General features: G+C 39.8%; 1 protein-coding gene across 7 annotated transcripts in view; it reads left to right on the top strand.

The window, feature by feature from the left end:
* Positions 1-23,048, top strand: part of b3gat1a (beta-1,3-glucuronyltransferase 1 (glucuronosyltransferase P) a) — a 126,297-nt gene extending 103,249 nt beyond the window's left edge. For 5 of the 7 annotated variants that reach the window (XM_054793338.1, XM_054793336.1, XM_054793339.1 and 2 more), the window contains 5 exons: positions 1,874-1,945; positions 2,028-2,539; positions 8,877-9,173; positions 14,404-14,514; positions 16,645-23,048. In XM_054793338.1, coding sequence (XP_054649313.1) covers positions 1,874-1,945; positions 2,028-2,539; positions 8,877-9,173; positions 14,404-14,490 — 968 coding nt within the window. In that variant the 3' untranslated portion in view covers positions 14,491-14,514; positions 16,645-23,048. The remainder of the gene's footprint in view (positions 1-1,873; positions 1,946-2,027; positions 2,540-8,876; positions 9,174-14,403; positions 14,515-16,644) is intronic. The other 2 variants (XM_054793341.1, XM_054793342.1) reach the window with 2 other exon arrangements.
* Positions 23,049-25,896: the final 2,848 nt, after the last annotated feature.

Here is a 25,896-nt window from a genome sequence, read left to right as displayed (position 1 = left end):
TGTGCCGAGCATCTGGCCATCAGCAGATTGTGTTAATCTAGCCGCCGCGGAGAAAAATCCTCTTTATGTCTCAAGTGTGAACAGCTTCAAGGATGAACTCTGACAAAGATTCCTTACAGCAGTGCCACAATGAATTGACATTAACGACATTAACGGTTCTATAATCCTATTTCTAGGACCGCAATATCACGGCTGCTAGATGCACAGGAAGTGGCCATATTTCATCCTGTCAAAATAAGACACACATCAAATTTGATGTTCTGCATTTATGCACATGATATGATGACAGAGATGCCGGTCATTTTCTGGCAAGTAGTGTCCTTAAAGTGTGAATAGGATAGTCTCTACAGCACGGGTGTCCAAACTTTTTCCACCGAGGGTGGAATATGAGTAAATAAGCCACTTAAGATAAAAATAAAACTCATGCTCATGTGTAAACGTGTTCCGGTGCTGGTGGAGCTGAGTGGGGGCGGACAGGAAGTGATGTCAGGGGTTGAGAGTTGAGTTTTAGCTTTGTGTGGGTTACGGCCGCAACAGTAGCCTGTGTTAGGGATTATTGTGCCTGTTGTGAGTTACGTTAATTACGTAATTACGTAAATTAATTCCAATCTGCAATAAAAGCTGTTGCTCTGGCGTACAAGTCTGGTGCTTGTGTGTCTCACCGAACATTACAGTAAAAATGACTTACACCTAGTGACCAGTGTAGAATACTACATATCATCACAACATATTTGATATGTGTCTTTTGAGTGCCTTATATTTGCATTAAAGTTCATTTCGCCACATGTATGCTTGAAGACGCTTAACTCATTATACATAATATACATAAGACGTATTTATACATTTTTTTAATCCCGAATGCCCGATCCCAGCAACGTATTTATACAGTAATGGAAAAAATTATTATGAAAATGAAAATTTTTGTCAATATTTGTGTCAAAGTGAAAGTTGTGCCTGAAATGTAAACCTGGTTTTCTCCCTTTTTTAGTCAGGAACTAATATTTTCCTGAAACTTACCTATGTTCTACTGTTGATTACTAAAGGACAGAAAAAGGTAGAAACAAACTTTTTATTTTTTGATGGAAGATGAGAGTCTAATGTTTCTTTTGGTAGGTTTCATGTTTATATACGGTAGCCATAGAACACAATATCTGGGGGCCTCGGAAGGTCAGTCAAAATCATCTAAAATGGCCAGTACTGAAGGGGTTGTCTTTTGGAAAAATGGCTGGGACTGAATGAGTTAATTAAGGCTAAAAATGTAAATATTACATAAATATGCCTTTTTTTAACTAACAATGGGCCATATTCAACCACAAAACAGCACGATTTATTCATTTATTTTTTGAAAACCAGAGTGAAGTTGCGAAATTTGAAGGGCTAAGTGGCGAGGGATTATGGTATGTCAGCCTTCTACTAATATTAGTGTCTATTTTAGGACAAAATCTTACAAATTAGATGTAGATTAAGTAAACATGTCAAATGCTGCACTACACAGCTCCCTGCAAAAGAGAAAAGGCTCCTCCAGCTGCTGTGAAATATGATTTCCAATGAAAAAGACGTCTCAACCAGCTGAAAGCCAAACTAGCTCTCGCCTCCCTTTGGGTCCTCTGTTGTTGCTAAATGGGAAAGACTGTCAGGATCACAGACCGTGATGATTCCAGCAAGACTCGAAGGAGCGACACGTTGAGGTGTCGGCGAGCACATGACCTCCCACAGCCTGACCACACCTTTAAGTGATGCACACTGATGTGGTGACATGGATGAAATATTCATCCTTTTAAGCAAGCCGGTGAAAGATAGCATTAAGATAAAGTTACTGTTGGAAAAACTACAGTATGCATCCTCTCACAGTGCCTGCTTTCACTCTTTGCAGCCTGTCACCACCTAGTAAAAGAGATCTTTATCATTCCAGAGAGGCTTGCAGTTCGCCACCACCGACTCTCAGGTATACTTTACCCCCATTGGGTCTAAGTCGCCTGAGGCCAGCCTACAAAGAGCAGCGCTAACGTGTCTTCTCCCATCTCCAGATGACGGCGTGGAGGGCAAGCGGGAGGCGGGAGGCCAGGCGGGAGACTCCAAGGAATACTGTGCCTCAGATAAGGACATCGTGGAGGTGGTGAGGACCGAGTATGTCTACACACGGCCTCCGCCTTGGTCGGACGTGCTGCCCACCATCCACATCATCACTCCCACGTACAGCCGACCCGTGCAGAAGGCCGAGTTGACCCGGCTGGCGAACACCTTCCTTCACATTCCCAACCTGCACTGGATCCTGGTGGAGGACTCCCAAAGGAGGACGCCTCTGGTGACGCGACTGCTCAGAGAAACGGGACTCAACTACACCCACCTCAATGTCGAGACACCTCGGAACTATAAGCTGCGAGGAGACACTAGGGACCCGAGGATCCCCCGGGGGACCATGCAGAGGAATCTGGCGCTTCGGTGGCTGAGGGAGACGTTCAACGCCAACAGCAGTCAAGCTGGGATTGTCTATTTTGCGGACGACGACAACACGTACAGCCTGGAGCTGTTTGAGGAGGTTAGTGCAGCTTTCTTAGCGCATCTACATGATGGTATGGATTTGTTTGTCTAAGCTAACTCTTCTACTCCTCAACTGCTAAACACAAAAGAGTGAAAAGTAGTCAAAACATGCACCCCATGCCTGTGCGATTTTCTGACACATTCACCCCATGATGGCACTGTTATTTACCCCCATAAGTCAGACACAGCTTCAAAAACACCCACAGATAACTTTGGGGTGTTTAGCTGAATTTGGATGGAATTTGGTACACACGTTTAGGGGACTGACAGACACATGTGTGTAACGTTTGAGCATGATTGGTTGAAAAACATGGCCGCCACCAAGCAAGGACACAGGACTGCGCATGCACTGTAATGGGGCAGTACGGTGGAGCATATGGTTAGCATGTCTGGCTCACAGCCAGGTAGATCTGGGTTCGAATCCGTACGCTGGTCTCCACCCACAGTCTGAAAATAATACACATTTGCTTAATTCAATTCTAAATTGCCCATACGTTGCTCTTCTGGTCCTCAACCGCTGCACGCAAAAGAGTGAAAACTTTAGCAAAACATGCACCTTACTATGTGGCCTATGCTATTATTTGTCTGATACATCACACGGAGGCACTGTTTTTTACCCCCTTAAGTCTTTTTGACTTGAAATTTCCCGCACAATGCGATCTACAGAAACAGAAACACCCACTGTACTTTGGGGTGTTTAGCTGGATTTGAATGAAATTTGGTACACGTCTGTGAAATCTGAGCAAGATTGGTTGAAAAACATGGCCGCCTTCAAGCAAAGCATATTTGGACCGAGCAACTACTGTAATTGTCCTTAAGTCATTGACCATTTGTCTAATGATGATAAAAGTATCTGTATTACATGTATGCTAGCGTTCCAAAGCTTTTTGAACACAATCCACAAAACGCGCTGTTGTAATTTTTTCACAACTGTATGTGCCCTATGATTGAATGGCTGCCAGGCCAGGTTGTACCTTGCTTTTTCCCGGTGTTCTTAATAAAGGGTTAAAATCGTAGAAGCCACTTGGATAAAGCGAGAGAATGGCGCATTGATTAGGAAGCCGAAAAATCAGCAGCTCCGAAGAGCCCTTATTGAGTGTATTGTGTGGCTGAATGCCCGTTGTTACTCTTGTTCTTTATGGGAAACCAATGGCAGCATAGAACACTGCTCAGTCACTGTAGGAATATGCCATGTTTTATTCCCTCACTCAGTCCAGCCGTTATTATTTTTGCTGCTAACAAGCGAGATATTCATCAGCCACATAATCAGCACATCTACCAGCCGGTCATCCATCTTGACATCCATTGAATTACCCCAACAGACGTGGTCCTGTAGGTCCTTCGGGGTATCGGTCTGCAGAGTGTCCAGTATTGACGGCGCCTGCCATTACCTTTCTCTGGAAATCAGCCAAAGCGCTCCGTCTCCTTCAGAAGAGCTCCATCACCTCCAACAGGCCTATTTATGTGTCGGAGTAACAGCCCTGAGGAAGGGAGGACAATAAAAACAAAGCCAGGCAGGAATCAGACACTTTTTCTAATGCTTCAACTCAAATAAGCGTTTCCTGTTGAACACCCAAAACCTAGATCTACATTACTGCGTGGATGCAAATAAACGCTGTCTAACAGTGCGAAATCTAATTACAATGAACTACAATCAATAGTGATTTGTTGATAGTTCGGAACATTTTTCCTATATGTAATTATGGAAGCAGAATTAATCCGTTCCAGGGTCAAACTGTCACCTATATTGCAGTAAAACAGCAGACTAGAACGTGTCATTTAATGAATCCGATCTCACCTCTTGAAAGCAATTAAGGACAGCGACAAGCTTGTGCAAAAAAAATAAACAAAAAAACTTGAAGTACAGTAGATCCTCGTCTTTTTGTGGGGATTACATCCAGGACCACCAGTGAATGGTGAAAAACTCAGATACGCCCATAAAAATGTTTATTATTCACACACGGCTCGCTTTTGTTAGGAATGGAATATTTTCCATCCTGTTTCAGATAAGTACGGCAACATGTTTGTGCTTGTCTACCACATAGACATGAGACATTGTTGCAAGACCTTTCACTTGGAACACACTAATTTGGACAGAGTTTACCTGTCCAAACTAAGACTGGCTGGTACCAGTTTTAAATAATATCCCCAACAACTTGAAAGAGGGAAGCTTACACCCATTGCACCACCTCTCTGACAGAAGTAACAAAAGAAATTGATTGGACTTTGTTAGACCTTCGTTAGCAGCTACTCACACTCTCCAGTGCTGGCGTTTCAATTGTTTGCATCTTCTTCTGTTTGAATTAATTTGCAAACTGTCCTGGAGACTCCTAGTTTCTTTTCTCACCTGTCAATAAAAGGAACCAAGTTGGACTTCAACCTTGTAAAAGGGCCGGTTGGAACACTTTGATGCCATTCCAAACTCTCCTGCTAGCTTGACGTTGATGTGCTTATCCGATTTCAGATCAACATTTACAATAAATGTGACTGTTGTAATAATTACATTTCATTCAGCGACAGAGCCCTCCCCATCTCTCTTCAATTGCCAATGTTCACTCGCAACACAATCCAGGTTTAATCCTTAAATATGCTTCATTTAAATGCATTTCAAGTATAAAATTTGCAGGTACTCACCACGAACAAATGATAATGTCAGATGTTTGATGAACAAATGGAATCAATGTCACAGTGTAGCCTTTCGCTTGGTCGTCAGGCTAGCGCTACAGGCTAGCAGGCCACAGAAGGCATTCCTCCAAGCCGCAGTTACATAATCCACACTGCTTGTCTGTTGTAATTCTGGTTACGATTTATGAACATAAAAATCTAAAATCTGCGGCTGTGAATTCTGAATCGTGAATGTGCGAGGATCCACTTTTATTATATTTTCACTTTAATTCATTCAATCCCAGCCATTTTTCAAAATTTAACCTTTTCAGTACTGGCCATTTTAAACGGTTTTCACTGATTTTTCAAGGTTCTATGGCTATATAAACATGGAACCTACCAAAGGAAAATGTTTGTTTCTACCTTTTTCTGTTCTTCAGTAATCAGCAGTAGAACATAGGTACATATCAGTTCCCTCCTAGGAAAAGGAGAAAAATAGCTTAAAGATACATTTCAAGCATAACTTTCACTTTGACACAAATCTTTTTGCTATTGTGACAGCTCAACTAATCTAAACAACTATACCACAACATGAACAACACAAAAAAGGATTGTTTTACATCAAAATAACAATTTATTTACAAATATAACACCATGAACGATTTACAATTTACACATTTGGAACTTAACTGTGAGTGCACACATGTTGCCTGCGTTAAAATGCGTTAAAATTTCCCTACGTGGCCTTCTGCACGCCACACTCCTACACGCTCTCTCACGTCCTTCTTGCTGTGGAGCAGTTAATACATGGAAAAGATCCATGCCGAGCTCTTAGCAAATGCACTTCTGCCACCGTGTGGCCGTTTTTATGGCTTAAAACTGCAAGAAACGTGACCTCTTTTATTGTGCACTTGCGTCATCACCTCTCGCGAAAAAAACGTAAAAGACGTATTGATACGTCCTTGGGAGCGAGCTGAAGACGTGTAAATACGTCTTCAGTATTGAATGAGTTGATTGGCCTAAAGAAGACAGTAGCGGCCACATATACATTCAGATCAGGCTCTTGCCATCCAAACAACAGCAGCACATTGTGATTGTTTGGACTCTGCGCCTTATCGTAAGTAGACACAAAGCCGCATAACAATTTAGCTTTGTTTTATCGTCTCTGCATCCCTGAGGATTGTCAATTCAATGCCCTTTTCTTTCTTTTGTGTTGATGCACTGACTTCTTTCACAGCTTCTCTTTGTAGACACCCAGCAATGTTTCGTAAAAAGCGCTCCATATTGACCGTAATGATCGTACATTCTGTATGGCTGCTCGCACCCTCACCAGGGCCTGCGCTCATACTCTCATAGATGGGAACGTGACAAATCTCTTGGCATGGCCTGCACCATGATTATGTGCTATATGTCAGTGTAACATATACAAAGTATGGTGTATATCATGCGCCATATACTGCATGTTGCCCCATCATTGTACTGTAGATTCCCACCCTCACATGGCTGCACCCTTTCCCTCGCTCTCTCCTACCATTTAAGAGCTCATTAAGGCACAAGATCCTGACAATTTGTATCTAGGTGTCTGGCAAAGTAAGCTCCCAATCTAAGAAATCCCACAAGCACCCAGTATGCTTTCATGCTCTTCTAAAACAACTGCGCTGCTCTCTGATCTGGCGCGCTTGACCACAGAGCATCCCAGCAGATCACACAGCAGCCGTCTTAACGCAGAGGCTGACATGGGGGAAAAAAACCCCAGCCTATTTGGCAAGGGGGGATTTCACAAGCGCATATTGCTTTAATTAGCACATGCAGATTATTCCTGTCTTCTCTCTTTGCACCTTTATTTTACCAAGACTATACACAAGAGAGGTGCGGGCATCGTTATTTCAGCTGCACATACTTGAATAAATGACTCCTTCAGGGAAAAACTTACCTTAACTTGCTAAATATAATATATGTTATGGCAGGCTTGCTAGTTACTGTCATTTGAAAGTAATTAGGGATATTACAATATTACTGCCTTTGAATTATAATGTGTTACGCTAAAGAATTTAACTTTAATACACCTCCGGCCTTTCACAAGACAACTGTGAATTGATGATTGGATGAATTGGATGAATTGGATTTGTTTTATTTTCCAACATTTTAATTGATTTTTATTTATTTATTTACTCAAATAAATGTAATTATAAATTAATGTATTTTATTCTGATATTTATTGATGTTTATCTTATCGCGGCGGCCGTAGATGTATTTACTGGCATTTCGGAGCATACTTAAATGCAACAGATTGTACTTCCGCAGTAAAAGTAACGTTAGTGAGCGATAAGAATATGCACTTACTGTTTTTCTTTGACTTTCTGTTTATTTAGACCACACAAACACATATAAAAATGTCATTCTTGTGATGTTTGGCATGTCCCTGAATGCACCTCATGGTCGTCTTCTGACGATGAGGAAGTATCGTTCTGGAAGATGCACCGACTGGAGACATGTGTTTGTGAGTTGCAGGCACATACTCTGTGTTGGAATTGCACTGCTGTTGATGTGTTCAGGTCAGAGTGACGTTATTAGAGAGCGTCAGACTCTGTGGGGACACTACACTATGCTACTGTCTGCCGTCATAACAGAGAGGCGTGGCTTGACATGATGCCAATTACGCTAAAAATCATTACGTAATTAATTCACTTTATTAGTTGTCACCATTAACACGCGATTTTTAGCAGCCCAAGTATTTATTTTACATTTCCAAGAAAGAAAAAAATAAAATAAAAAAATTGTGTGGTTTAGTTAATAGTGAATTAGTGTCCTAGTGCATTGTGTTGCGTTGTGTTTTTTGTTTTTTTTTATGCCTTTCCCTGTCCTTTTGCTGCTTTGTGAGGCAGCAGAACCCTCAGCCAAAGGAACACTACCATGGGCTGTTGTTGATGCTCCTACTTGCTCGTTCAAATTAGTCCTTTTTCATGAACACTGCATCCGGAAAGTATTTTCCACATTTTATTACATGACAGGCTTATTTCAAAATAGAATCAATTATTCCATTCCATCAGAATTCTATACACAACCCCCCCCCCCCCCCCCCCCGTAATCAAAAAATAAAAAAATTGTTTATTTTACTTAAGTATTCACAGCCTTCGCTCAATACTTGTTTATGCACCAGCCCTAATGAGCCTGTGAAAACTTTCCAAAAGCACTGAATTTATTATTTTAACTATTTCTTTTACTTGTATATGAGATAGATTTATTTTGATACCTTTTACTTTACTTTACTGTATTTTGTTGTAATATTTGAATTGTTATATTTTGTTTAAAAAATGGTAATAAATGTATTTATCTGTAGCCTGCCCGCCAATTGCTTTCCTATAAAATGCCACTGTGATTGATTAAATGACAAAATACCGTAAGGATGGCTGTGGTGGACGTCCAAGAACCCCCTCAGCCAATCAGGGAGCGGTGCTGGAGCAGGGTGTCTCCCGCTAAACCACAATTTCCATGTTTATTGTCTTTCCATAAGCGCTGCAGGCTGATTGTGTCATGGTTGAACGGTGTGTGTGACGTGCCTTCATCTAACAATGTGTCAGCCGTACGCGGCACAACGGCCGGGTCAATAGTCGTTGTCTTTCACCACCAATAATAGCGGCGGCTCTAAAAAGCCTCCGTCAATGCAAGGTCTTGCTGTCATGTCCGCTTTTTGTCACATGAGTAATTCCCCCCACCTTCCTCTCCCTCAGATGAGATCAACACAGAAAGTTTCCGTGTGGCCCGTGGCCTTTGTGGGCGGCCTGCGCTACGAGTCGCCCAAGGTCAACGCGGCCGGGAAGGTGTACGGCTGGAAGACGGTGTTCGACCCCCACCGGCCCTTTGCCATCGACATGGCCGGCTTCGCCATCAACCTGAGGCTTATCCTTTTCAAGCCTCAGGCGTACTTCAAGCTACGCGGGGTGAAGGGAGGCTACCAGGAGAGCAGTCTGCTGCGGGAACTTGTCACGCTCAACGACCTGGAACCCAAAGCGGCCAATTGCACTAAGGTAAGTTCTGTGCTTTTATTTTATACTGCTTTCACCTGCACCAGCCGCTTAGTGGTTAGGGAAATTACTGTTAAATACAAAACTAACACATTTTAGTTCTCTTAATAACCTCTTTAAAAAATCACATTTGGGTACTGGTATTTCTGTGCTGAAATGTTTTATACAAGATTTTGATATTTGTACAAATTCCCTTTATTTATTATTAGATACTCCTTACGGGCCTAACGATTCGTTTTAAGGGGGAGTTAATGGACATCCCGACGTACGTGCTCCAATGTGCAAAAATGAGACACGCACATGGCCTTCATGGATTTTCGCACCCCGTAGACAGCACACAAAGCCCGTAGGAAGAAAATTGGGATGCAAATTATTTTCTGCGTGCACGCAAGACAACATGCAGCCAGGTGGCAAGAGCAAGGCAGAGGAGGATTGCGTGTGTCGCAACTTTAAAAATACATTGTGTACATTGCCCGGCCACAGCAGGGGCTCCTCCTGCGGCGGGCGACTGCTCCCACTGTACACTCTGGTTCTCCCAGTCACGATAGGCGTAGGTGCCATAGGAAGCTAGCACGCCCGTCTTGCAATCAAGTGAGTGGGATGCACAAGTCTCGTACGATGCCCACACACGGTCCGTCCCCTGTGAGTGAAACGTATGACAGCCTTACATGTAGCGCACCTAGCACGCACGAGTCGCACGCCGGACTCACAATCTAAACGCTACCAACGGGGGGCGAGTGACAAGCACGTGGGTGTCACGAATCACTTGCTCCGTAAGTACGACACACTTCCAACCCCTCCGATACCCTACTTCCTCTACGTGCTGTCCACAGCCAACATATTTCCCAAAAATTGAGGAGACCGTGCGTGTGGTAACATGTACGTCGGGATGTAACTCCCGCTTTACTAACGATTCCATTCCTATCACAATTTGTGATTGCCGATACGATTCAAGGACGATATTGGTTCATTAAGAACGAAAAGATTCAATAACTTTAAATTGATTCAGTAACTTTTCAGCCAAAAATTCAACGAGTCTGACTGTGAAATAAGTACCTGGTGACAGGACAGTGCAGGTGAAGTTTCCTAGATTCCCGTTGTTTTTTGCATGGGACTCAGGTATAAAGTAATTATGGATATAAAACAAACAAGTAAACAACAATTATTGCCAAATGCATTCACATTTTATTTGAATAAAGTGCAACCAAACACTTCAGGTTGAATTAAATGAAGTCTGTGATTAAATCTGTCTAATAAAACTCTAATGACTTGAACTTGAATTTGATACCTCATTCACTTCTCTAACCCAAGTACTAAAGAAGTTAGAGCAAATTTCGTAGCGGGCAATAGTGCCTTTGGTTCCCATTGCTTTAACATTGAGTCAAGACCAAAGCTGTGATCCACCCACGGACCTTGGCAAGTAGTTTGAAAGGCTTGAAGTTGGACTTAACTTTCAAAGCGATCATATATTACGATGTGGTCCAACGTGCAAATCCAGTGTAAAGCGTGGCGATGGCATCACAGGCAAACTTATTGTCATAGTGTATTATTTACTCTAGTTTGATATTTTAATTTTTTGCATTGGATTAATACAGTATTTGAAACTGCAAATAATAACAATCCATATGCTGTATTATATTATATTATTATTCTTTTATATTACATTTTATTTTTATTTTAATTGTATTTTTCACTGTATGTATTTATTATGATATATTTTTTATCTTTTTTGTACTTTAATACATCTCTGTTATTGAATTACAGTATTCAAAATTACACGCAACAATACACGTGTCGTGTTATGTTATGCTATTTTTGTTATATATTTTATATAGTTTGTAATCATTTTTATATTTTGATACATATATTTTATGTGATTAAAGAAATATTTGAAACTCTAAATAAAACATTTATTTTATTTTATATATTTTTAGATTTATATTTTTTAAATATATTTTTTAATACTTTGATATATCCAATATATGTATTGGATTAAATGTCCAAGCTCTTTCTACAGAGAATTATCTTCTTTTGCGTTTGAGATTCAATGACCATCTGCAACATGTACAGTATGAGAGACATACTGTATGGATGAGGGTTGCCTATCATGCACTAACTATCCCTTCTTATGGATCATGAATATATACACTCCAGTACACCTTGACTTCCACATTGGCACAAAGACCAGATAAGTCATCTAGCTTGTTCACGACCTCCCTCCGCCATCCACAGGGGTAAAAAAAAAGAAAGGCAGTCAAATCTGGGAACAGCTGAGGGAGCGGAAGTGGAGCTTGGTGGGATGGCGAGGTCTCGGGCAACCTGCTGATTACAGATGAAGAAGGGTGGAGAGAAGCGGGTGGGTTTGATGTCGAACTGGGAGGCAAAAATTGGGCAACGTTGCGCACGGGCTTCCCTTTACAAGTGCGACGATTAACCTCGCTTACTCCTGTGGAAAGTGGGAGTGGGCGCCATGCATAATTCATTGGGAGAGATGACGGGAAGGAGGTCACTGCTGTTTAAGCGGCAGCTTTTTCTTAAATAGGAACAAATGACGCCATTATAAATCATTTTACAACTTCTTTTTAAAAAAGGACCTGTGCTACAGTGGTGTGAAAAAGTGTATGCCCCCTTCCTGATGTCTTATGTTTTTGCATGTTTGTCACACTTAAATGTTTTTAAATGTTAGTCAGTGACAACACAACTAAACACAAAATGCAGTTTCTAAATGAAACCTTTTATTATTAAGGGAGAAAACAAATCCAAAGCGACATGGCCCTGTGTGAAAAAGTGATTGCCCCCTAAACTTAATACAGTAACTGGTTGGGCCACCCTTAGCAGCAACAACTGCAATCAAGTGTTTGCGATAACTTGCAATGAGTCTCTTACAGCGCTGTGGAGGAATTTTGCAGAATTGTTGTCATTCAGTCACATTGGAGGGTTTTCCAGCATGAAGGGCCTTTTTAAGGTCATGCCAAAGCATCTCAATAGGATTCAGGTCAGGACTATGACTAGGCCACTTCAAAGTCTTCATTTTGTTTTTCTTCAGCCATTCAGAGGTGGGCTTGCTGGTGTGTTTTGGATCATTGTCCCGCTGCATCATTGTCACCAACAGAGGTCTCATTCAGCAGAATTCTTGGTGCCGTTTATCACAGCAAGTCTTCCAGGTCCTGAAGCAGCAAGAGAGCCCCAGACCATCACACTACCACCACCATATTTTACTGTTGGTATGCTGTTCTTTTTCTGAAATGCGGCGTTACTGTAATGGGACACACACCTTCCAAAAAGTTCAACTCTTGTCTCGTATTTTCCCAGAGGTCTTTTCTGGCAAAATTGAAACAAGCCTTATTGTTCTGTTTGCTCAGCAGTGGCTTTGGACTTGGAACTCTGCCATCCAGGCTGTTTTTGACGAGTGTCATGAACACTGACCTTAACTGAGGCAAGTGAGGCCTGCAGTTCTTTGGATGTTGTTGCAGGGTCTTTTGTGACCTCTCGGATAAGTCGTCACTGTGCTCTTGCAGTTATTTTGGTTGGCCAGCCACTCCTGGGAAGGTTCACCACTGTTCCATGTTTTGGCCATTTGTGGATAATGGCTCTCACTGTGGTCTTAAAGCTTTAGAAATGACTTTATAACCTTTTCTATTTGAACTCAAGCGTGATAAACCACAGGTATGTTAAGTTTTAACAGGGGGAGGCAATCACTTTTTCACACAGGGCCACGTAGGTTTCTATTTTCTTTTTCCCTTAACTCTTTCATTGCCAAAGACGTCTACTGACGACTTTTCAAAAGTAACGTTGAATGCCAAAGACGTCTGCTTTTTTTGCGGGAGCTACAGATCAAAGCGACAGATTGTCTATGACAAACACGGATTGTGAGTTAAGAAGAGAAAATGGTGAAGCACATGCAGAAAGCGGGACCAAAGCGGAACCAAAAAAACAGGCAGCTAACACTGTTGCAGAGCTTGTCTGGCGGTGGATCTGCCTTTAGTAGTGATGTGATCGTGAAAGATAGAGGTGATATGGGTGATGTAGGTGACGTAGACACAAATGCAGTTGACAGTGGCGGTCGAAGCAACAAGCTAGTGGTTAGCGTTACTGAGCCATGTGGCGCGACACCGCAGCCTGACACCGGAAGCAGTTCAGAGTCGGGTGACTCAGAACCCGACCCTGATTCTTCTGACGAGTGGCTTCCGTCTGGATCGGTCAGCAGCAGGGATTCATCCCCACATCCAGCAGACCCCACCGTCAATTTGCTTCTCTGCAAAAAAAGGTTGTTGTTCTCTGTTTTTTGGTCAAAATCAGGTGTTTTTGCTGAAACTACCCTATGTTCTACCGCCAATATCTAAAGACCCAAAAAGGCTAGAAGCAAACTTTTTTTTCTGATGAAAGAAGAGAGTCTAAAGTTTCTTTAGTTTCAATGTTTATGTAGTCCAAAAACTCAATATTCTGTGGGTCTTGAAAGTTCAGTAAAAATAAGAAATCAGGAAAGCGGCAAACACTTTTTCACACCAATGTACGTATAACCTATACAAATAAACCCATAAATATATCCTTAGGAGGGAAATATAAACAAGTCAAAATGCATCTTCACGCTGTTTCATTACCCAAGCATACTTCCACAAGAAAGTTTTAGATTGGCCCAGAGTGCAGACCTAAATCCAATAACAAGCCAATGGAGTGACCTGAAGGGGGTTTTCATAAGAGATGCCCTCAAAATCTCACCAAATCTGGCTGTTAGAGGCTGTTATTTCTAATGTTTCCAAACTCATTATATGTAATAACGTTCATTATTTGGAGTGAATGAGAAATTTGGTAGGAAAACATAGCTGTCTTTGGTATATTAAAGTATATTAAACAACACAGCAGCAACAGAACCAATGTTGGAGAAAACTGTTTAATCAGCCAGAAATGACTTCAATGTAAACAACACGCATGAGTTTCACACCAACAACTTAATGTTGCAACCAACTCCGCATGCGCTGCAAAATAGCGCATGCGGAGGTAGAAGAAGCTGCTGAAAGTATTTAGATCTATCTAAACCAAGATAACAGTCACACTGGGATGATGCCTCTTTCCTCTCCCTCAAGTAGTTTTTAACAGAGCGGGAGTTAAAAGACAGAAAGAAATGAATGTGCATCTGAAGCATACAGCGTGTTACTAATGATGTTTTCTTCTTTCATTCTCCCCCCCCCCAACCCCCCCCCCACCCCACACCCCCCCACCCCCCAACCATTAGATACTCGTTTGGCACACAAGAACAGAGAAGCCCGTCCTTGTAAACGAAGGGAAAAAGGGATTCACAGACCCCAATGTGGAGATTTGACAATGTTTTTTTCTTCAGATCACGGTAAGTAAGACTAAACCATGGACCATAAAATTTAAAAAATAAAAACCCATGTGGTATTTGGATATTTGGCACCAACTACGTGAAGAAGCTTTGATTTATTATCCTTTTACCGAGAGACTTTTGCTTTTTCCGGTAAAACATACTAAATAATAATGCAATCAAATCAGTTTTGTTGCTACTCTTTGATATATCCAACACTCAAATCAACTCCAAAGCCCCATTCACTTATGAGAAAACATCAAATAATATCATATACAGTCAAACCTGTCTTAGCGGCCACCTGTATAGAACGGCCACCTGCCTATAGCGGCCACTGAAAAATCCCCCGCAGAAAATTTGCGTGTTATAGACCCTGTGTATAGCAGTCACCCGTCTAATGCGGCCAGCGGCCACCCATTTTATATTCCTTGGTCAATATCTGACCGCATATAGCGACCAAAATGCCGACTCAAGCAGAAGCTTCATGCACGAAAAAGTTTCCTTTTTTAAGCAATGAAGCAGTCGTGTGTAGACTTTAATTACTGAGTCCTAGCTCAGTCATAATCATTCACAAGATCCACACAAACTGTCAGTTGTTCGACATAAAAAAAAGCCGTCTTCTTTGGAGCTTGTTGCAAACAGTGACACCGTTTATTTCCTGGTGTGAGACAATGTGCACTGGTCAATACTGTAATGCCCCTTGTTGTGGGGAAGGAGAGACTCACGTCGCCGATGCACTTTAATCGCTTTATTAACAGCGGTTTATTAACCTAGTAGTTCTTTACTACTTTTATCCGCAGTCCCACAGTGCCCTCTACTGGTCAACATGTAACAGCATAATTATATGTATCTGCGAAGACAACAAGCTTCTAATCACAGACATGTTGATATGTGCTCGCACAAATTCAAAATGGCCGCCAACCTGTCTATAACAGCCACCTGCCTATAATGGCCACTTTTGCCGTTTCCCTTTAGTGTCCACTGTAGACAGGTTTGACTGTACAGTAATCCCTTGTTTATTGCAGTTAATTGGTTCCAGACCCTACCATACTTACTTATCAATGGAATATTTTTGTAGATAGAGCACAAAAAACTTGTAAATACAGTTTTTAACATTAGTAAAGCCCCCTAGACATGAATTAACACCCCTGTAGTCACCTTTACACTCGTACTACCCAATATAGTAGACATACGGTATTTTTTTTCTTCTTCATTGTGCATATTTGGCTGGTGCGTGTTATACTTATAGCGACTTATAGTCCGGAAAACACGGTACTAAAAGAAAATAAGGCATTTAAGGCTAATAAGACTCATGCTTGTGTGTGTTGCTGTAAATGTGTACCAGTGCTACGGGAGTTGAGTGTGGGCCAGACAGGAAGGGACGTCGGAGGTTCAGAGTTGAGTTTTAACTTGGTGTGGGGTACGGCCACACAAATGATTGTGCCTGTTGTGAGATCATCCAAGCCTGCAATAAAAGCCTGTTGTTGCGGCAATCCAGTCTGGTGCTTGTGTGTCCCACCGAACATTACAGTAACATTACTGACACCTGGCAACCAGTGTAGAATACTACGAATCATCTTTGAATGCCTTACATTTGAGTTGTAATTCATTTAGCCATTTTCATGCCGGAAAATGTTTCATTTAGGCAAAAACTATGTAAAATTTGCTTTGATTTCTTACTAATAGCCTGTATTAAACTACGAAACAGTATGATTTATTAATATATATTTGAAAAAAGCTGTGAAATTCAAAGCACAAAGTGTAATATTTATAATATGATATTGTGTTTTTATTGAATTAGTGATTTAATTCAGTGATTCCCAGTTATTTTCTGTCATTCCCCCACTGGAGGACAGACATTTTTTCACGTCCCACTGAATTGAAATACTATTGAGAAACGGATAATATCTATTTTTTAATCTGTACTGTACAGACTGAATGTGACATTGCATTAAAGTTTGGACCCCAGATGCAGAGACGGGAGGCTGGTGGAGCAGTAAGAGTCTTTTAATCAAGAAAAATAAAGATGACAAGCAGGCGTCTGAAACAAACAACCAGCAAGGCCCAGCTGCAAGCAGTCACTTTAAGTGGGGAGAAGAGTAATCAGCCTCATGAAGATTCCTTCTCATCATATTTTTGTCTTTTTTGCAGGTGGTCGTCTTTGGACAAAACAGCTGCAGAGTTTCTAGCAAGTTTTTGAAAGACAATCTAACCCACACACGTGACATTTTTCTTTGCGAAAAATGGACGAGGCAGTATCACTGTATCATATCAAAGCACAGCTTGGCGAAAGGCGGCTTTTATTTATGAGCTCTGCGAACCAGACGACGTCAAGGACGGGCGTGGGCGACAACCTGACAGACAGACAGCACAATTCTAACACCAGTCAGGTTCTCGGGAAAAAAAAAAGATCCTTCACTTGGTGGAGGAAAAAAAAAAAAAGCAAAAACTGGGATGAGATTACGAATGAAGATTATTCAACGACACGGACTACGATATGTCTTGTGGATTTTACTCTGATAAACACTGCAAGGGAAGGAATGTCCTTTTGATAACAATGTGTTTTGGGTTTTTTTGGTGTTGACAATACTACTGATTACATTTACTCCTGGGTTACCATGAGTCATACTTTGAAACCACAACTTGAAGATGCCGCTGGTGGAAGTGTACATAAAAACAAAAACAAAAAAACATGCACCTCTTACTTAGCACTTAAAAACACACTGATGATATTTCTTTGTGCTGACATGTGTATATAGCCATAGAGCAATCAGGAAATGTTGTTGTGAATACTGTATTTATGTTGGACCACGAGGAAAATAACAATAGCACACAGTCCGTTTCATTCATCTTAAAAAAAAACAAAAAATCATAAAGGTTTCCCCTCGTCTATGCACAGCCATGTACGAACACACGGAAACAATCACTGATTTATTGATCTGGAAAAAGGTTCAACCCCAATTGATCACGTCTCAGACATTGTACACCAACACCACCTGATAAATGTTTAGCTTTGCTAGCACAGTGGAACCTCGGTCAGCGTCATTCATCTGTTTCAGAAGCTCCGACTCAAACGGAATGCATTTTTTCCATAACAAATAATGCAAATCCGATTCATCCTTTCCGGACACACAAAACACTTACAATTATAGTTTCCCATGCAGAAAACAATTGGAAATACGTAGGAATGATGGATGAAAGGGATAAATCAACATGTGATTTGAGCTGTTTCTTGAATTTAGTCGTGTTTCTCCCCTTCGCTACCAAAATGCTGCTACTTCCAACTTTCTTTGGCTCCTTTGTGGGTTATTTTTGATCAATAAGAAAAGAAGAGCACTGTTGCCAACTTTTCATTAAGAAAAGTAGCTATCGGCTGTCCTAGAAGTCGCTAGATGGCGTCTAATTTGCATATCATTTGCATATGGGTGTTGTTTTTTTGAGAGACCAAAAAAGCGAGTAAAAACGCCTTAATTACGTTTAGATCATCGAGAAAAAGGCTTCTTGAGACGTCATCTGTACTTCTGTGAAGAAGGTGTCGGACGTTTCGCTCCTCATCCGAAGCTTCGTCAGCGAACTAATAAGTGCTGGTAGCCTAGGCCTTAAATACAGTAAGAGTGGGCGGAATTGGTGTGCCAACACCCTCCTCCTATTGGTTCCTTACACTAAGCCTGGGCGGAGTAGTGGTATAATCCTTTCCTGCTATTAACACCTCCGATAAAAGGGAAGTGTCGCTCCCTGAGTTGGGTATGAACGACACCTTCTTCACAGAAGTACAGATGACGTCTCAAGAAGCTTTTTCCTCGAAGGACAACTCCTGTACGACTGAGAGCCTACACGGACGTACGTTTAGATCAACAAGTAAACTTGATTCCAGCGCCTCTCAAAGTTCTCCCGTCGCACGTTGGCTATTGGGAACTTTTTAAAATTAGCACCTTTAAATTAGCACTTCGAATCACAGATTATGCTGTGTTTATTCTATGGCTCACATTAACGAGGCTCAGAGCAGCACCCTCTTGTGGTGAATATATGTAATAGCAACTGTGCTTCACAATATCGACAATACAGTAGGCTTATCAATGACTTACATATGCCCGAAGAATTGTAAGATAATCCTCTTCAGTTTACGAATAAAGAGTAGCGATACACTGTGTTCCAAATTATTATGCTACTAGGATTTTTGTGTCCTAAACATATTTTTTTGTTGTTTTTTAATGAAATTCATGGATGGCAATATGTCTTGGGGCTCTTTGGATTCCTGATTTCAATCTTGACTACTTGACTACTAAATGATGTTCCACGTTATTTAGCATTGCCACAGATTTCAAGCACTATGGGAAAGAATTTGCTGACAAAATATTGCAATGCCGTGGACAAGGCATGAAAACATTCAATAATTCACAATTTCGAACGGTGATTCAATTTGTGGCTGATTCAGATGACAGCTGGGATTGTGCTGGTAAAGGCATAATGACGAAGGTTTCTGCTAGACGAAGGTGTGGAATCAAGATAGCACCTGCTAAAAAGCCATTCCAAAGCAGCAAACAGGTATTTGAAGGTGGTGGTGCCTCTGAAGTCCCATGAACCTGAAGGTGTAGGATCCTCCAGAGACTATTTGGCCACCCCTAACCAATACTCACAAGCAGAAACGGTTGCAGTGGGCATGAAGATGAGTTTTCAAACAATCCTGTTTACTGATGAGGGCTGGATTGATGAAGTTGTGTATGGCCAGCGTATCTCAACAAGGCTGTGATGTCACGTTTTGGATCGGAATCATTGGGAGAGAGCCGGTAGGCCTTTTATGGTCATTGAAGGTGTGAAAATGACCTCAGCAAAGTAGAGTTTCTGACTGACCACTTTCTTCCATGGTACAATATGAAGAACCGTACCTTCTGTAGCAAACCTTCATGCATGACAATGCACCATCTCATGACGCAAAGAATACCTACCTACCTGTCATTGGCTGTTATGGCCCCCTCCTGAACCTAACCCAATTGAGAACCTATGGGGCATCATTGAGGAAAAAATCTATTAGGGTCGGAGGCAGACATCTTGCAAAGAAATTCATGCAGAAACGCTCCAAAAACTCCCAAGTTCAATGTAAGAATTGTGACGGTTATATCAAAGAAGGGATCTTTATGTTAACATGGAACTTGGCCTGTTCAGATGTTAGTGACTGAAATAGCTTTTGCTTTCAGTAAATATGACTTCCTTGTGCTGCGAATGCAACAAACGACCATTTTCGCTTCTTAACAACCATTGAAATGCTTGGAAACTCTGCTTTGTATAATAATGTGGAACAGTGCATTGGAAGTTTGTATTTATGAAAAAAATACTGTTTTCATTGGGAGGTTTGTTCAATAACATTCAAATTGTACCGGTAAATTATGATGACTGTCATTTTTTATTGACTATTTAGCAAAATCAGAGAAAAATATCATTTGCGTAATAATTTGGAACACAGTGTGGACTAACAATAAAATATAAACACAATAACACCCTCCTCTTTCATCCAGGCTTGCTTATTAAGAAACATTTGCGTTTGAAAGCAGGGCGAGCTCCCACCCACGTGATTCATTTGCACTTTGGTTGCGTTGAGCTCCACATCGTGGCTTGTGACTGCCTTTGGACGGGGCGGACCTGTCAACAGCACCCGCCGCTGCTCAGAGAGAACACAAAATGCAGAACATACAATATGTTTGTCACATGCAGTGTATTAATAACATGACAAGACGTGTGGCATATTGTACGCCATAATGGGAAATGTACGCAAATGTGTGCGAGGCAAAACTTTTGCGTACGTTTTCGACATACACTGAGCTAGCTAACCGAGGTCCCGCTGTCTCATTTTTGCTACTTTGCTTCCCATCATGGTTTAGCTTCAAATATGTGGCTTGTAAATGATTACAATAAGGTTTATTCGCTTAATACATTTGTATTTGCACAGTTATTTCATAAGTACACCACCAGTCAAAAGCTCTGAGACACTTTCTCATGCATTTGAATGAGATAATGTGTCCAAACTTTTGACTGGTCTAATGTAATTACATCTCTGGTGTTCCTGAGTACCGCTTGAGGGAACCTGAGTACAACTAGTAGTGCTCGTACCGCAGTTTGAGAACGAATAATCCAGGCAAAATAGAGTGCACTACTTGGCTGCAACCAGCAGAGGCGCTGTTGAGTTCATCTCAATCTCAGTTTGCTCTCTAAAATACAACATGACAGTTAGGGAAGTTGAGCTACATCGTGATTGTGCTTAATACAGGAGCTGAGAACCTTCAGAAGTATTTGCTTTGGGTGAGCACATATGTTTTTCATGGGAAAATGGTTGGTTACATGGGGTACAGCTCTTTGCATTGCAGGTATTCATTACTTTATTAAGGGAGACACAAATCATCCCCCCAAAATATTGATGCAATCATTCAATAAAGGCTGCAACTACTGAATAATGAAAACATTTCCTGCTGTAATTATTTGGATTTTCAGTACAAAAACTGTAGTTTCCTTAGTAATATTAGACAGCTGGCTAAAATAAAGCACAATAATAATAATAATAATAATAATAATAATAATGGTATAGGTTTATCGATATTCAGATGTTGTGCATGGTAGCAGCTATAAGAGTAAGAATATTGTATAAATTTGATGAATCAATACTTCTGATCTAACAGAAGTGGAGATGATTCAAACCCTCAGCCTCTGTACTGGAAATTACGATGGAGTATTAGGGCCACGTTGAAAGAAAAATAGTAGTACATTACGAGAAAAATTGTAGTACATTTACGAGAATAATGTCGTAATACTTCCAAAGGTCATTTTCAGCAGTCTCAGGCAACGCCTGCTGCAACGGAGTATGAAAATAATGTGAGATTTTGAGAATAAAGTCGTAAACTGACAAGAAAAATATTAATATCATTCCTGAAGAGCTATGCTCCATTTTCCCTCTGACACGTATGACGCGGTGACGCGTAATATTAAAGCTTTATTCTCGTAAATTTACCCTTTCATTCTCGTAATATTGCAACTTTTTTTCTCATAATTTTCTGGGTTTATTCTCATAAATTTACCACTTTATTTTCGTAATGTTACGACTTTTTTCTCATGAATTCACGACTATATTCTTGTAATATTACGGCGTTTTTCTCGTAAATCTACGACTTTATTCTCAAATTTACAACGTTTTTTCTTGTAAACTCACTTTTTTCTCGTAAATTTAACCTTTTTTTGCCTAAATTTACGACTTTATTCTTGAAATCTCAGATTCAGTCTCAGGCAACGCCTGCTCTGCCAAACTATTAAAATAATCGGAGATTTTGAGAATAACGTCATAAATTGACGAGGAAAAACTCAAAACTCAAACGTCCTTCCTGAAGAGCTATGCACTATTTTCCCTCTGACACGTATGACACCATGACGCGTAATATTAAGACGTTATTCTCGTAAATTTAAATTTTTCTCGTAAATTTACAATTGTACAATTGTTGTAAATGTTCAACTTTTTTTTTGGTAAATTTATAACTTTTTTCGCAGAAATTTACGACTTTTTCATCGTAAATTTACAACCTTTTTTCTCATAAATTTACGACTTTTTTTAAATTTCAGATTCAGTCTCAGGCAACGCCTGCTACGATAGAGTAGTAAAATAATCTGAGATTTTTTGAGAATAAAGTCGTAAATTGACGAGAATAGGAAGAGAAAAAACTCAAACTTCCTTCCTGAAGAGCTATGCTCTATTTTCCCTCCGACACGTACGACACGTACGACACATAATATTAAGTCTTTCTTCTCGTGAATTTTCAACTTTTTTTCTCGTAAATGTACTTTATTCTTGTAAATTTTCAACTTTTTTCTCACAAATGTACGACTTTATTGTCATAAATTTACGACATTTTTTTCTTCTAAATTTAATTTTTTTCTCGCAAATTTACAACTTTCTTTTCGTACATTTACGACTTTATTCTTGAAATCTCCGATTTTTTTTTTTCCAATGTGGCCGTAATACTCGGTCGCACAAAATACTGCATTGGAGCACATGAAGATATTTGTTTTACTGACTGCATGGGGCGGCTTTTGGGCTCACATCCTGCAATTTGATCTACTGTTATTTATTTTTAAAAGTTTTATATTTATTTGTGTATTTATTTGAGGTACAGGTGTGCAATAAATGTGCATGCACGCACTCACTGTAAACTATCTAGCATACCAAGCAGTAATAAGAAATTAGCAATACTGTAGTCCGATCTTGATTGCTCATTATTGTTGTCTGGAATCCAAGCGAGCATACCAGCAGTACTGCTTCTTCTTTTTTGTTGTTTTTTACACTCCGCATAGTTAATGTCTGTTGATGAGCATTAATGACCCTCTTGAGGGCTTCCAAGGCACAATAAACTCCACTCAAGTCGTCCCCTATGTCTTCATCCTCACTGTCATCCTCATGTCAGTCACACTTTTATGCATGGAACTGTTTAATGGTTCTTTGTTATTATTTGCCTCGAATTCCAGTTTGTCTCAGAGAAAGATGGTTGTTGGTTCAAGAGAAATAAACAACTAAGAACATCTGTCTGACTGACTGAATGGCTATCACATCCACCACAATGATAAACGTGCTGTTAGGTAGAATTTTAAATACAAGCGTCCTCTTATTCTTTCTCAAGGGGGAATATTTAAACAAAGCAAACTTGAATATACCTTAGAGTAGTCAGTGTGCAGCTTGCATATCCGTATAGATTCACAATCCACTGAAAACGAGTCAACACACAGCCATTAATGTCTAAATAACTGGCAACACTTGTCCAAACGGCGCCCAAAGTGTGAATTTTAGTGTGAGCACCGTTTTTATCTAGTACGGCCTTAATCCTCTTGGGCATGGAATTCACCAGATACGCATACAAGACGACTCCTCCAGCGGTGATATCACTGGTGGAGCTGGTGGACGTGAGACACTTTGCACTCTTCCACCTTCCTCCCTTCCTTCCTTCCGCTTGAGGATGCCCCACAGGTGCTCATTTGGGTTCAAGCCTGGAGGACCATCACCTTCACCTTCCTCAGCAAGGTACTTCATCATCTTGTAGGTGTGTTTGGGCTCCTAATCATGTTGGAGAAGTGTTTCCCAGCGGAGGGGATGATCATGCTCTGCTACACAATTGCTAGGTGGCAACCACCTGACCTAGAGGGAGTCGGCGTTACTTCTGTTGAGCCGACATATTGAATTTGGCCACGTACACGCTCACCTTTTAGAGGTTTGGCAGATTAAAGCGAATAACGGCGAATGTCGTTGAAATGATTTACTCCAATTGTGTGACTGTGTAAGGTGTCTCGCATGAAGACATGAAATAGTTGAACACCAGCCTTGAAAGCTTAACTTCCATCAGACAAAATAAATGCAGCAGATGAAAATAACACTTCTAGCATGTCTGTGTGCGTTTAGTCCGAGTCGTTCTTGTATGTGGCTTCCATCGTCTCACCGCGCTGTTTTTCCAAGGGTGCAACGGAGTATTAGGGCCACGTTGACAAAAAATTATTAGCTGAGATTTCAAGAATAAAGTTGTAAATTTAAGAGGAAAAAAGTTGTACATTTACAGGAAAAAAAATGTACGAGAATGTCGTAAATTTACAAGAATAATGTAAAAAATGAAAAAGAAAAAAGTCGTAAATTGACGAGAAAAGTTGTAAATTGACGGGGGAAAAAACAAGTTGTTAAATTACGAGAATGTCATAAAATTACGAGAATAATGTCAAAAATGTAATACATAAAATGTGTACATTTACAAAAGTCATAAATTTACTAGAATAAAGTCGTAAATTTACGAGAAAAAACTTGTAAATTTGCGTGGGAAAAAAGTGGTTAATTTGCGCGAATGTCATAAATTAAGGAGAATCATGTCAAAGATTTGCGAGAAAAAAAATGTTAAATTTCCAAGAAATAATTTACTAGAATAAAGTCGGAAATTTACAAGAAAAAAGTTGGACATTTACAGGGAAAAAAAGTTGTTAAATTACGAGAATGTCATAAAATTACGAGAATAATGTCAAAAATGTAATACATAAAATGTGTACATTTACGAAAAAGTCATAAATTTACTAGAATAAAGCCGAAAATTTACGAGAAAAAAGTTGTAAATTTGCGGGGAAAAAAAGTCGTTAATTTGCGAGAATGTCATAAATTTAGGAGAATCGTGTCAAAGATTTGCGAGAAAAAAATGTTACATTTACAAGAAATAAATTCATCAATTTACTGGAATAAAGTCGTAAATTTACAAGAAAAAAGTTGGACATTTACAGGGAAAAAAAGTTGTTAAATTACGAGTATGTCATAAAATTACGAGAATAATGTCAAAAATGTAATACATAAAATGTGTACATTTACGAAAAAGTCATAAATTTACTGGAATAAAGCCGGAAATTTCCGAGAAAAAAGTTGTAAATTTGCGGGGGAAAAAAGTCGTTAATTTGCGAGAATGGCATAAATTTAGGAGAATCGTGTCAAAGATTTGTGAGAAAAAAAATTTTAAATTTACAAGAAATAATTTACTAGAATAAAGTCGTAAATTTACAAGAAAAAAGTTGTACATTTACAGGGAAATGTCATGAAATTACGAGAATAATGTCAAAAATGTAATACATAAAATGTGTACATTTATGAAAAAGTCATAAATTTACTAGAATAAAGTCGGAAATTTACAAGAAAAAAGTTATAAATTTGCGGGAGAAAAAAGCCGTTAATTTACGAGAATGGCATAAATTTAGGAGAATCGTGTCAAAGATTTGTGAGAAAAAAAATTTTAAATTTACAAGAAATAATTTACTAGAATAAAGTCGTAAATTTACAAGAAAAAAGTTGTACATTTACAGGGAAATGTCATGAAATTACGAGAATAATGTCAAAAATGTAATACATAAAATGTGTACATTTATGAAAAAGTCATAAATTTACTAGAATAAAGTCGGAAATTTACAAGAAAAAAGTTATAAATTTGCGGGAGAAAAAAGCCGTTAATTTACGAGAATGGCATAAATTTAGGAGAATCGTGTCAAAGATTTGCTAGAAAATAATGTTAAATTTACACAAAATAAATTCATCAATTTACTAGAATAAAGTCGTAAATTTACGAGAAAAAAGTTGCACATTTACGGGGGGAAAAAAAAGTTGTTAAATTACGAGAATGTCATAAATTTACGAGAATCGTGTCAAAGATTTACGAGAAAACAATTGTAAATTTACGAGAAATAAAGTCATAAATTTACTAGAATAAAGGCATAAATTCACGAGAAAAAAGTCGTAATATTACGAGAATAAAGGCGTAAATTTAGGAGAATAAAGTCGTACTATTGTGTCTCATGGTGTCATATGTGTCAGCGGGAAAAGAGAGCATAGCTCTTCAGAAAGGAAGGAAACTTTCCCCTTGC

The sequence above is a fragment of the Dunckerocampus dactyliophorus genome, chromosome 12 (assembly GCF_027744805.1).
Source record: "Dunckerocampus dactyliophorus isolate RoL2022-P2 chromosome 12, RoL_Ddac_1.1, whole genome shotgun sequence".
NCBI classification, from domain to species: Eukaryota; Metazoa; Chordata; class Actinopteri; order Syngnathiformes; family Syngnathidae; genus Dunckerocampus; species Dunckerocampus dactyliophorus.
Note: the sequence above shows the minus strand (reverse complement) of the source record. Positions and strands in the feature narration are given on the sequence as shown.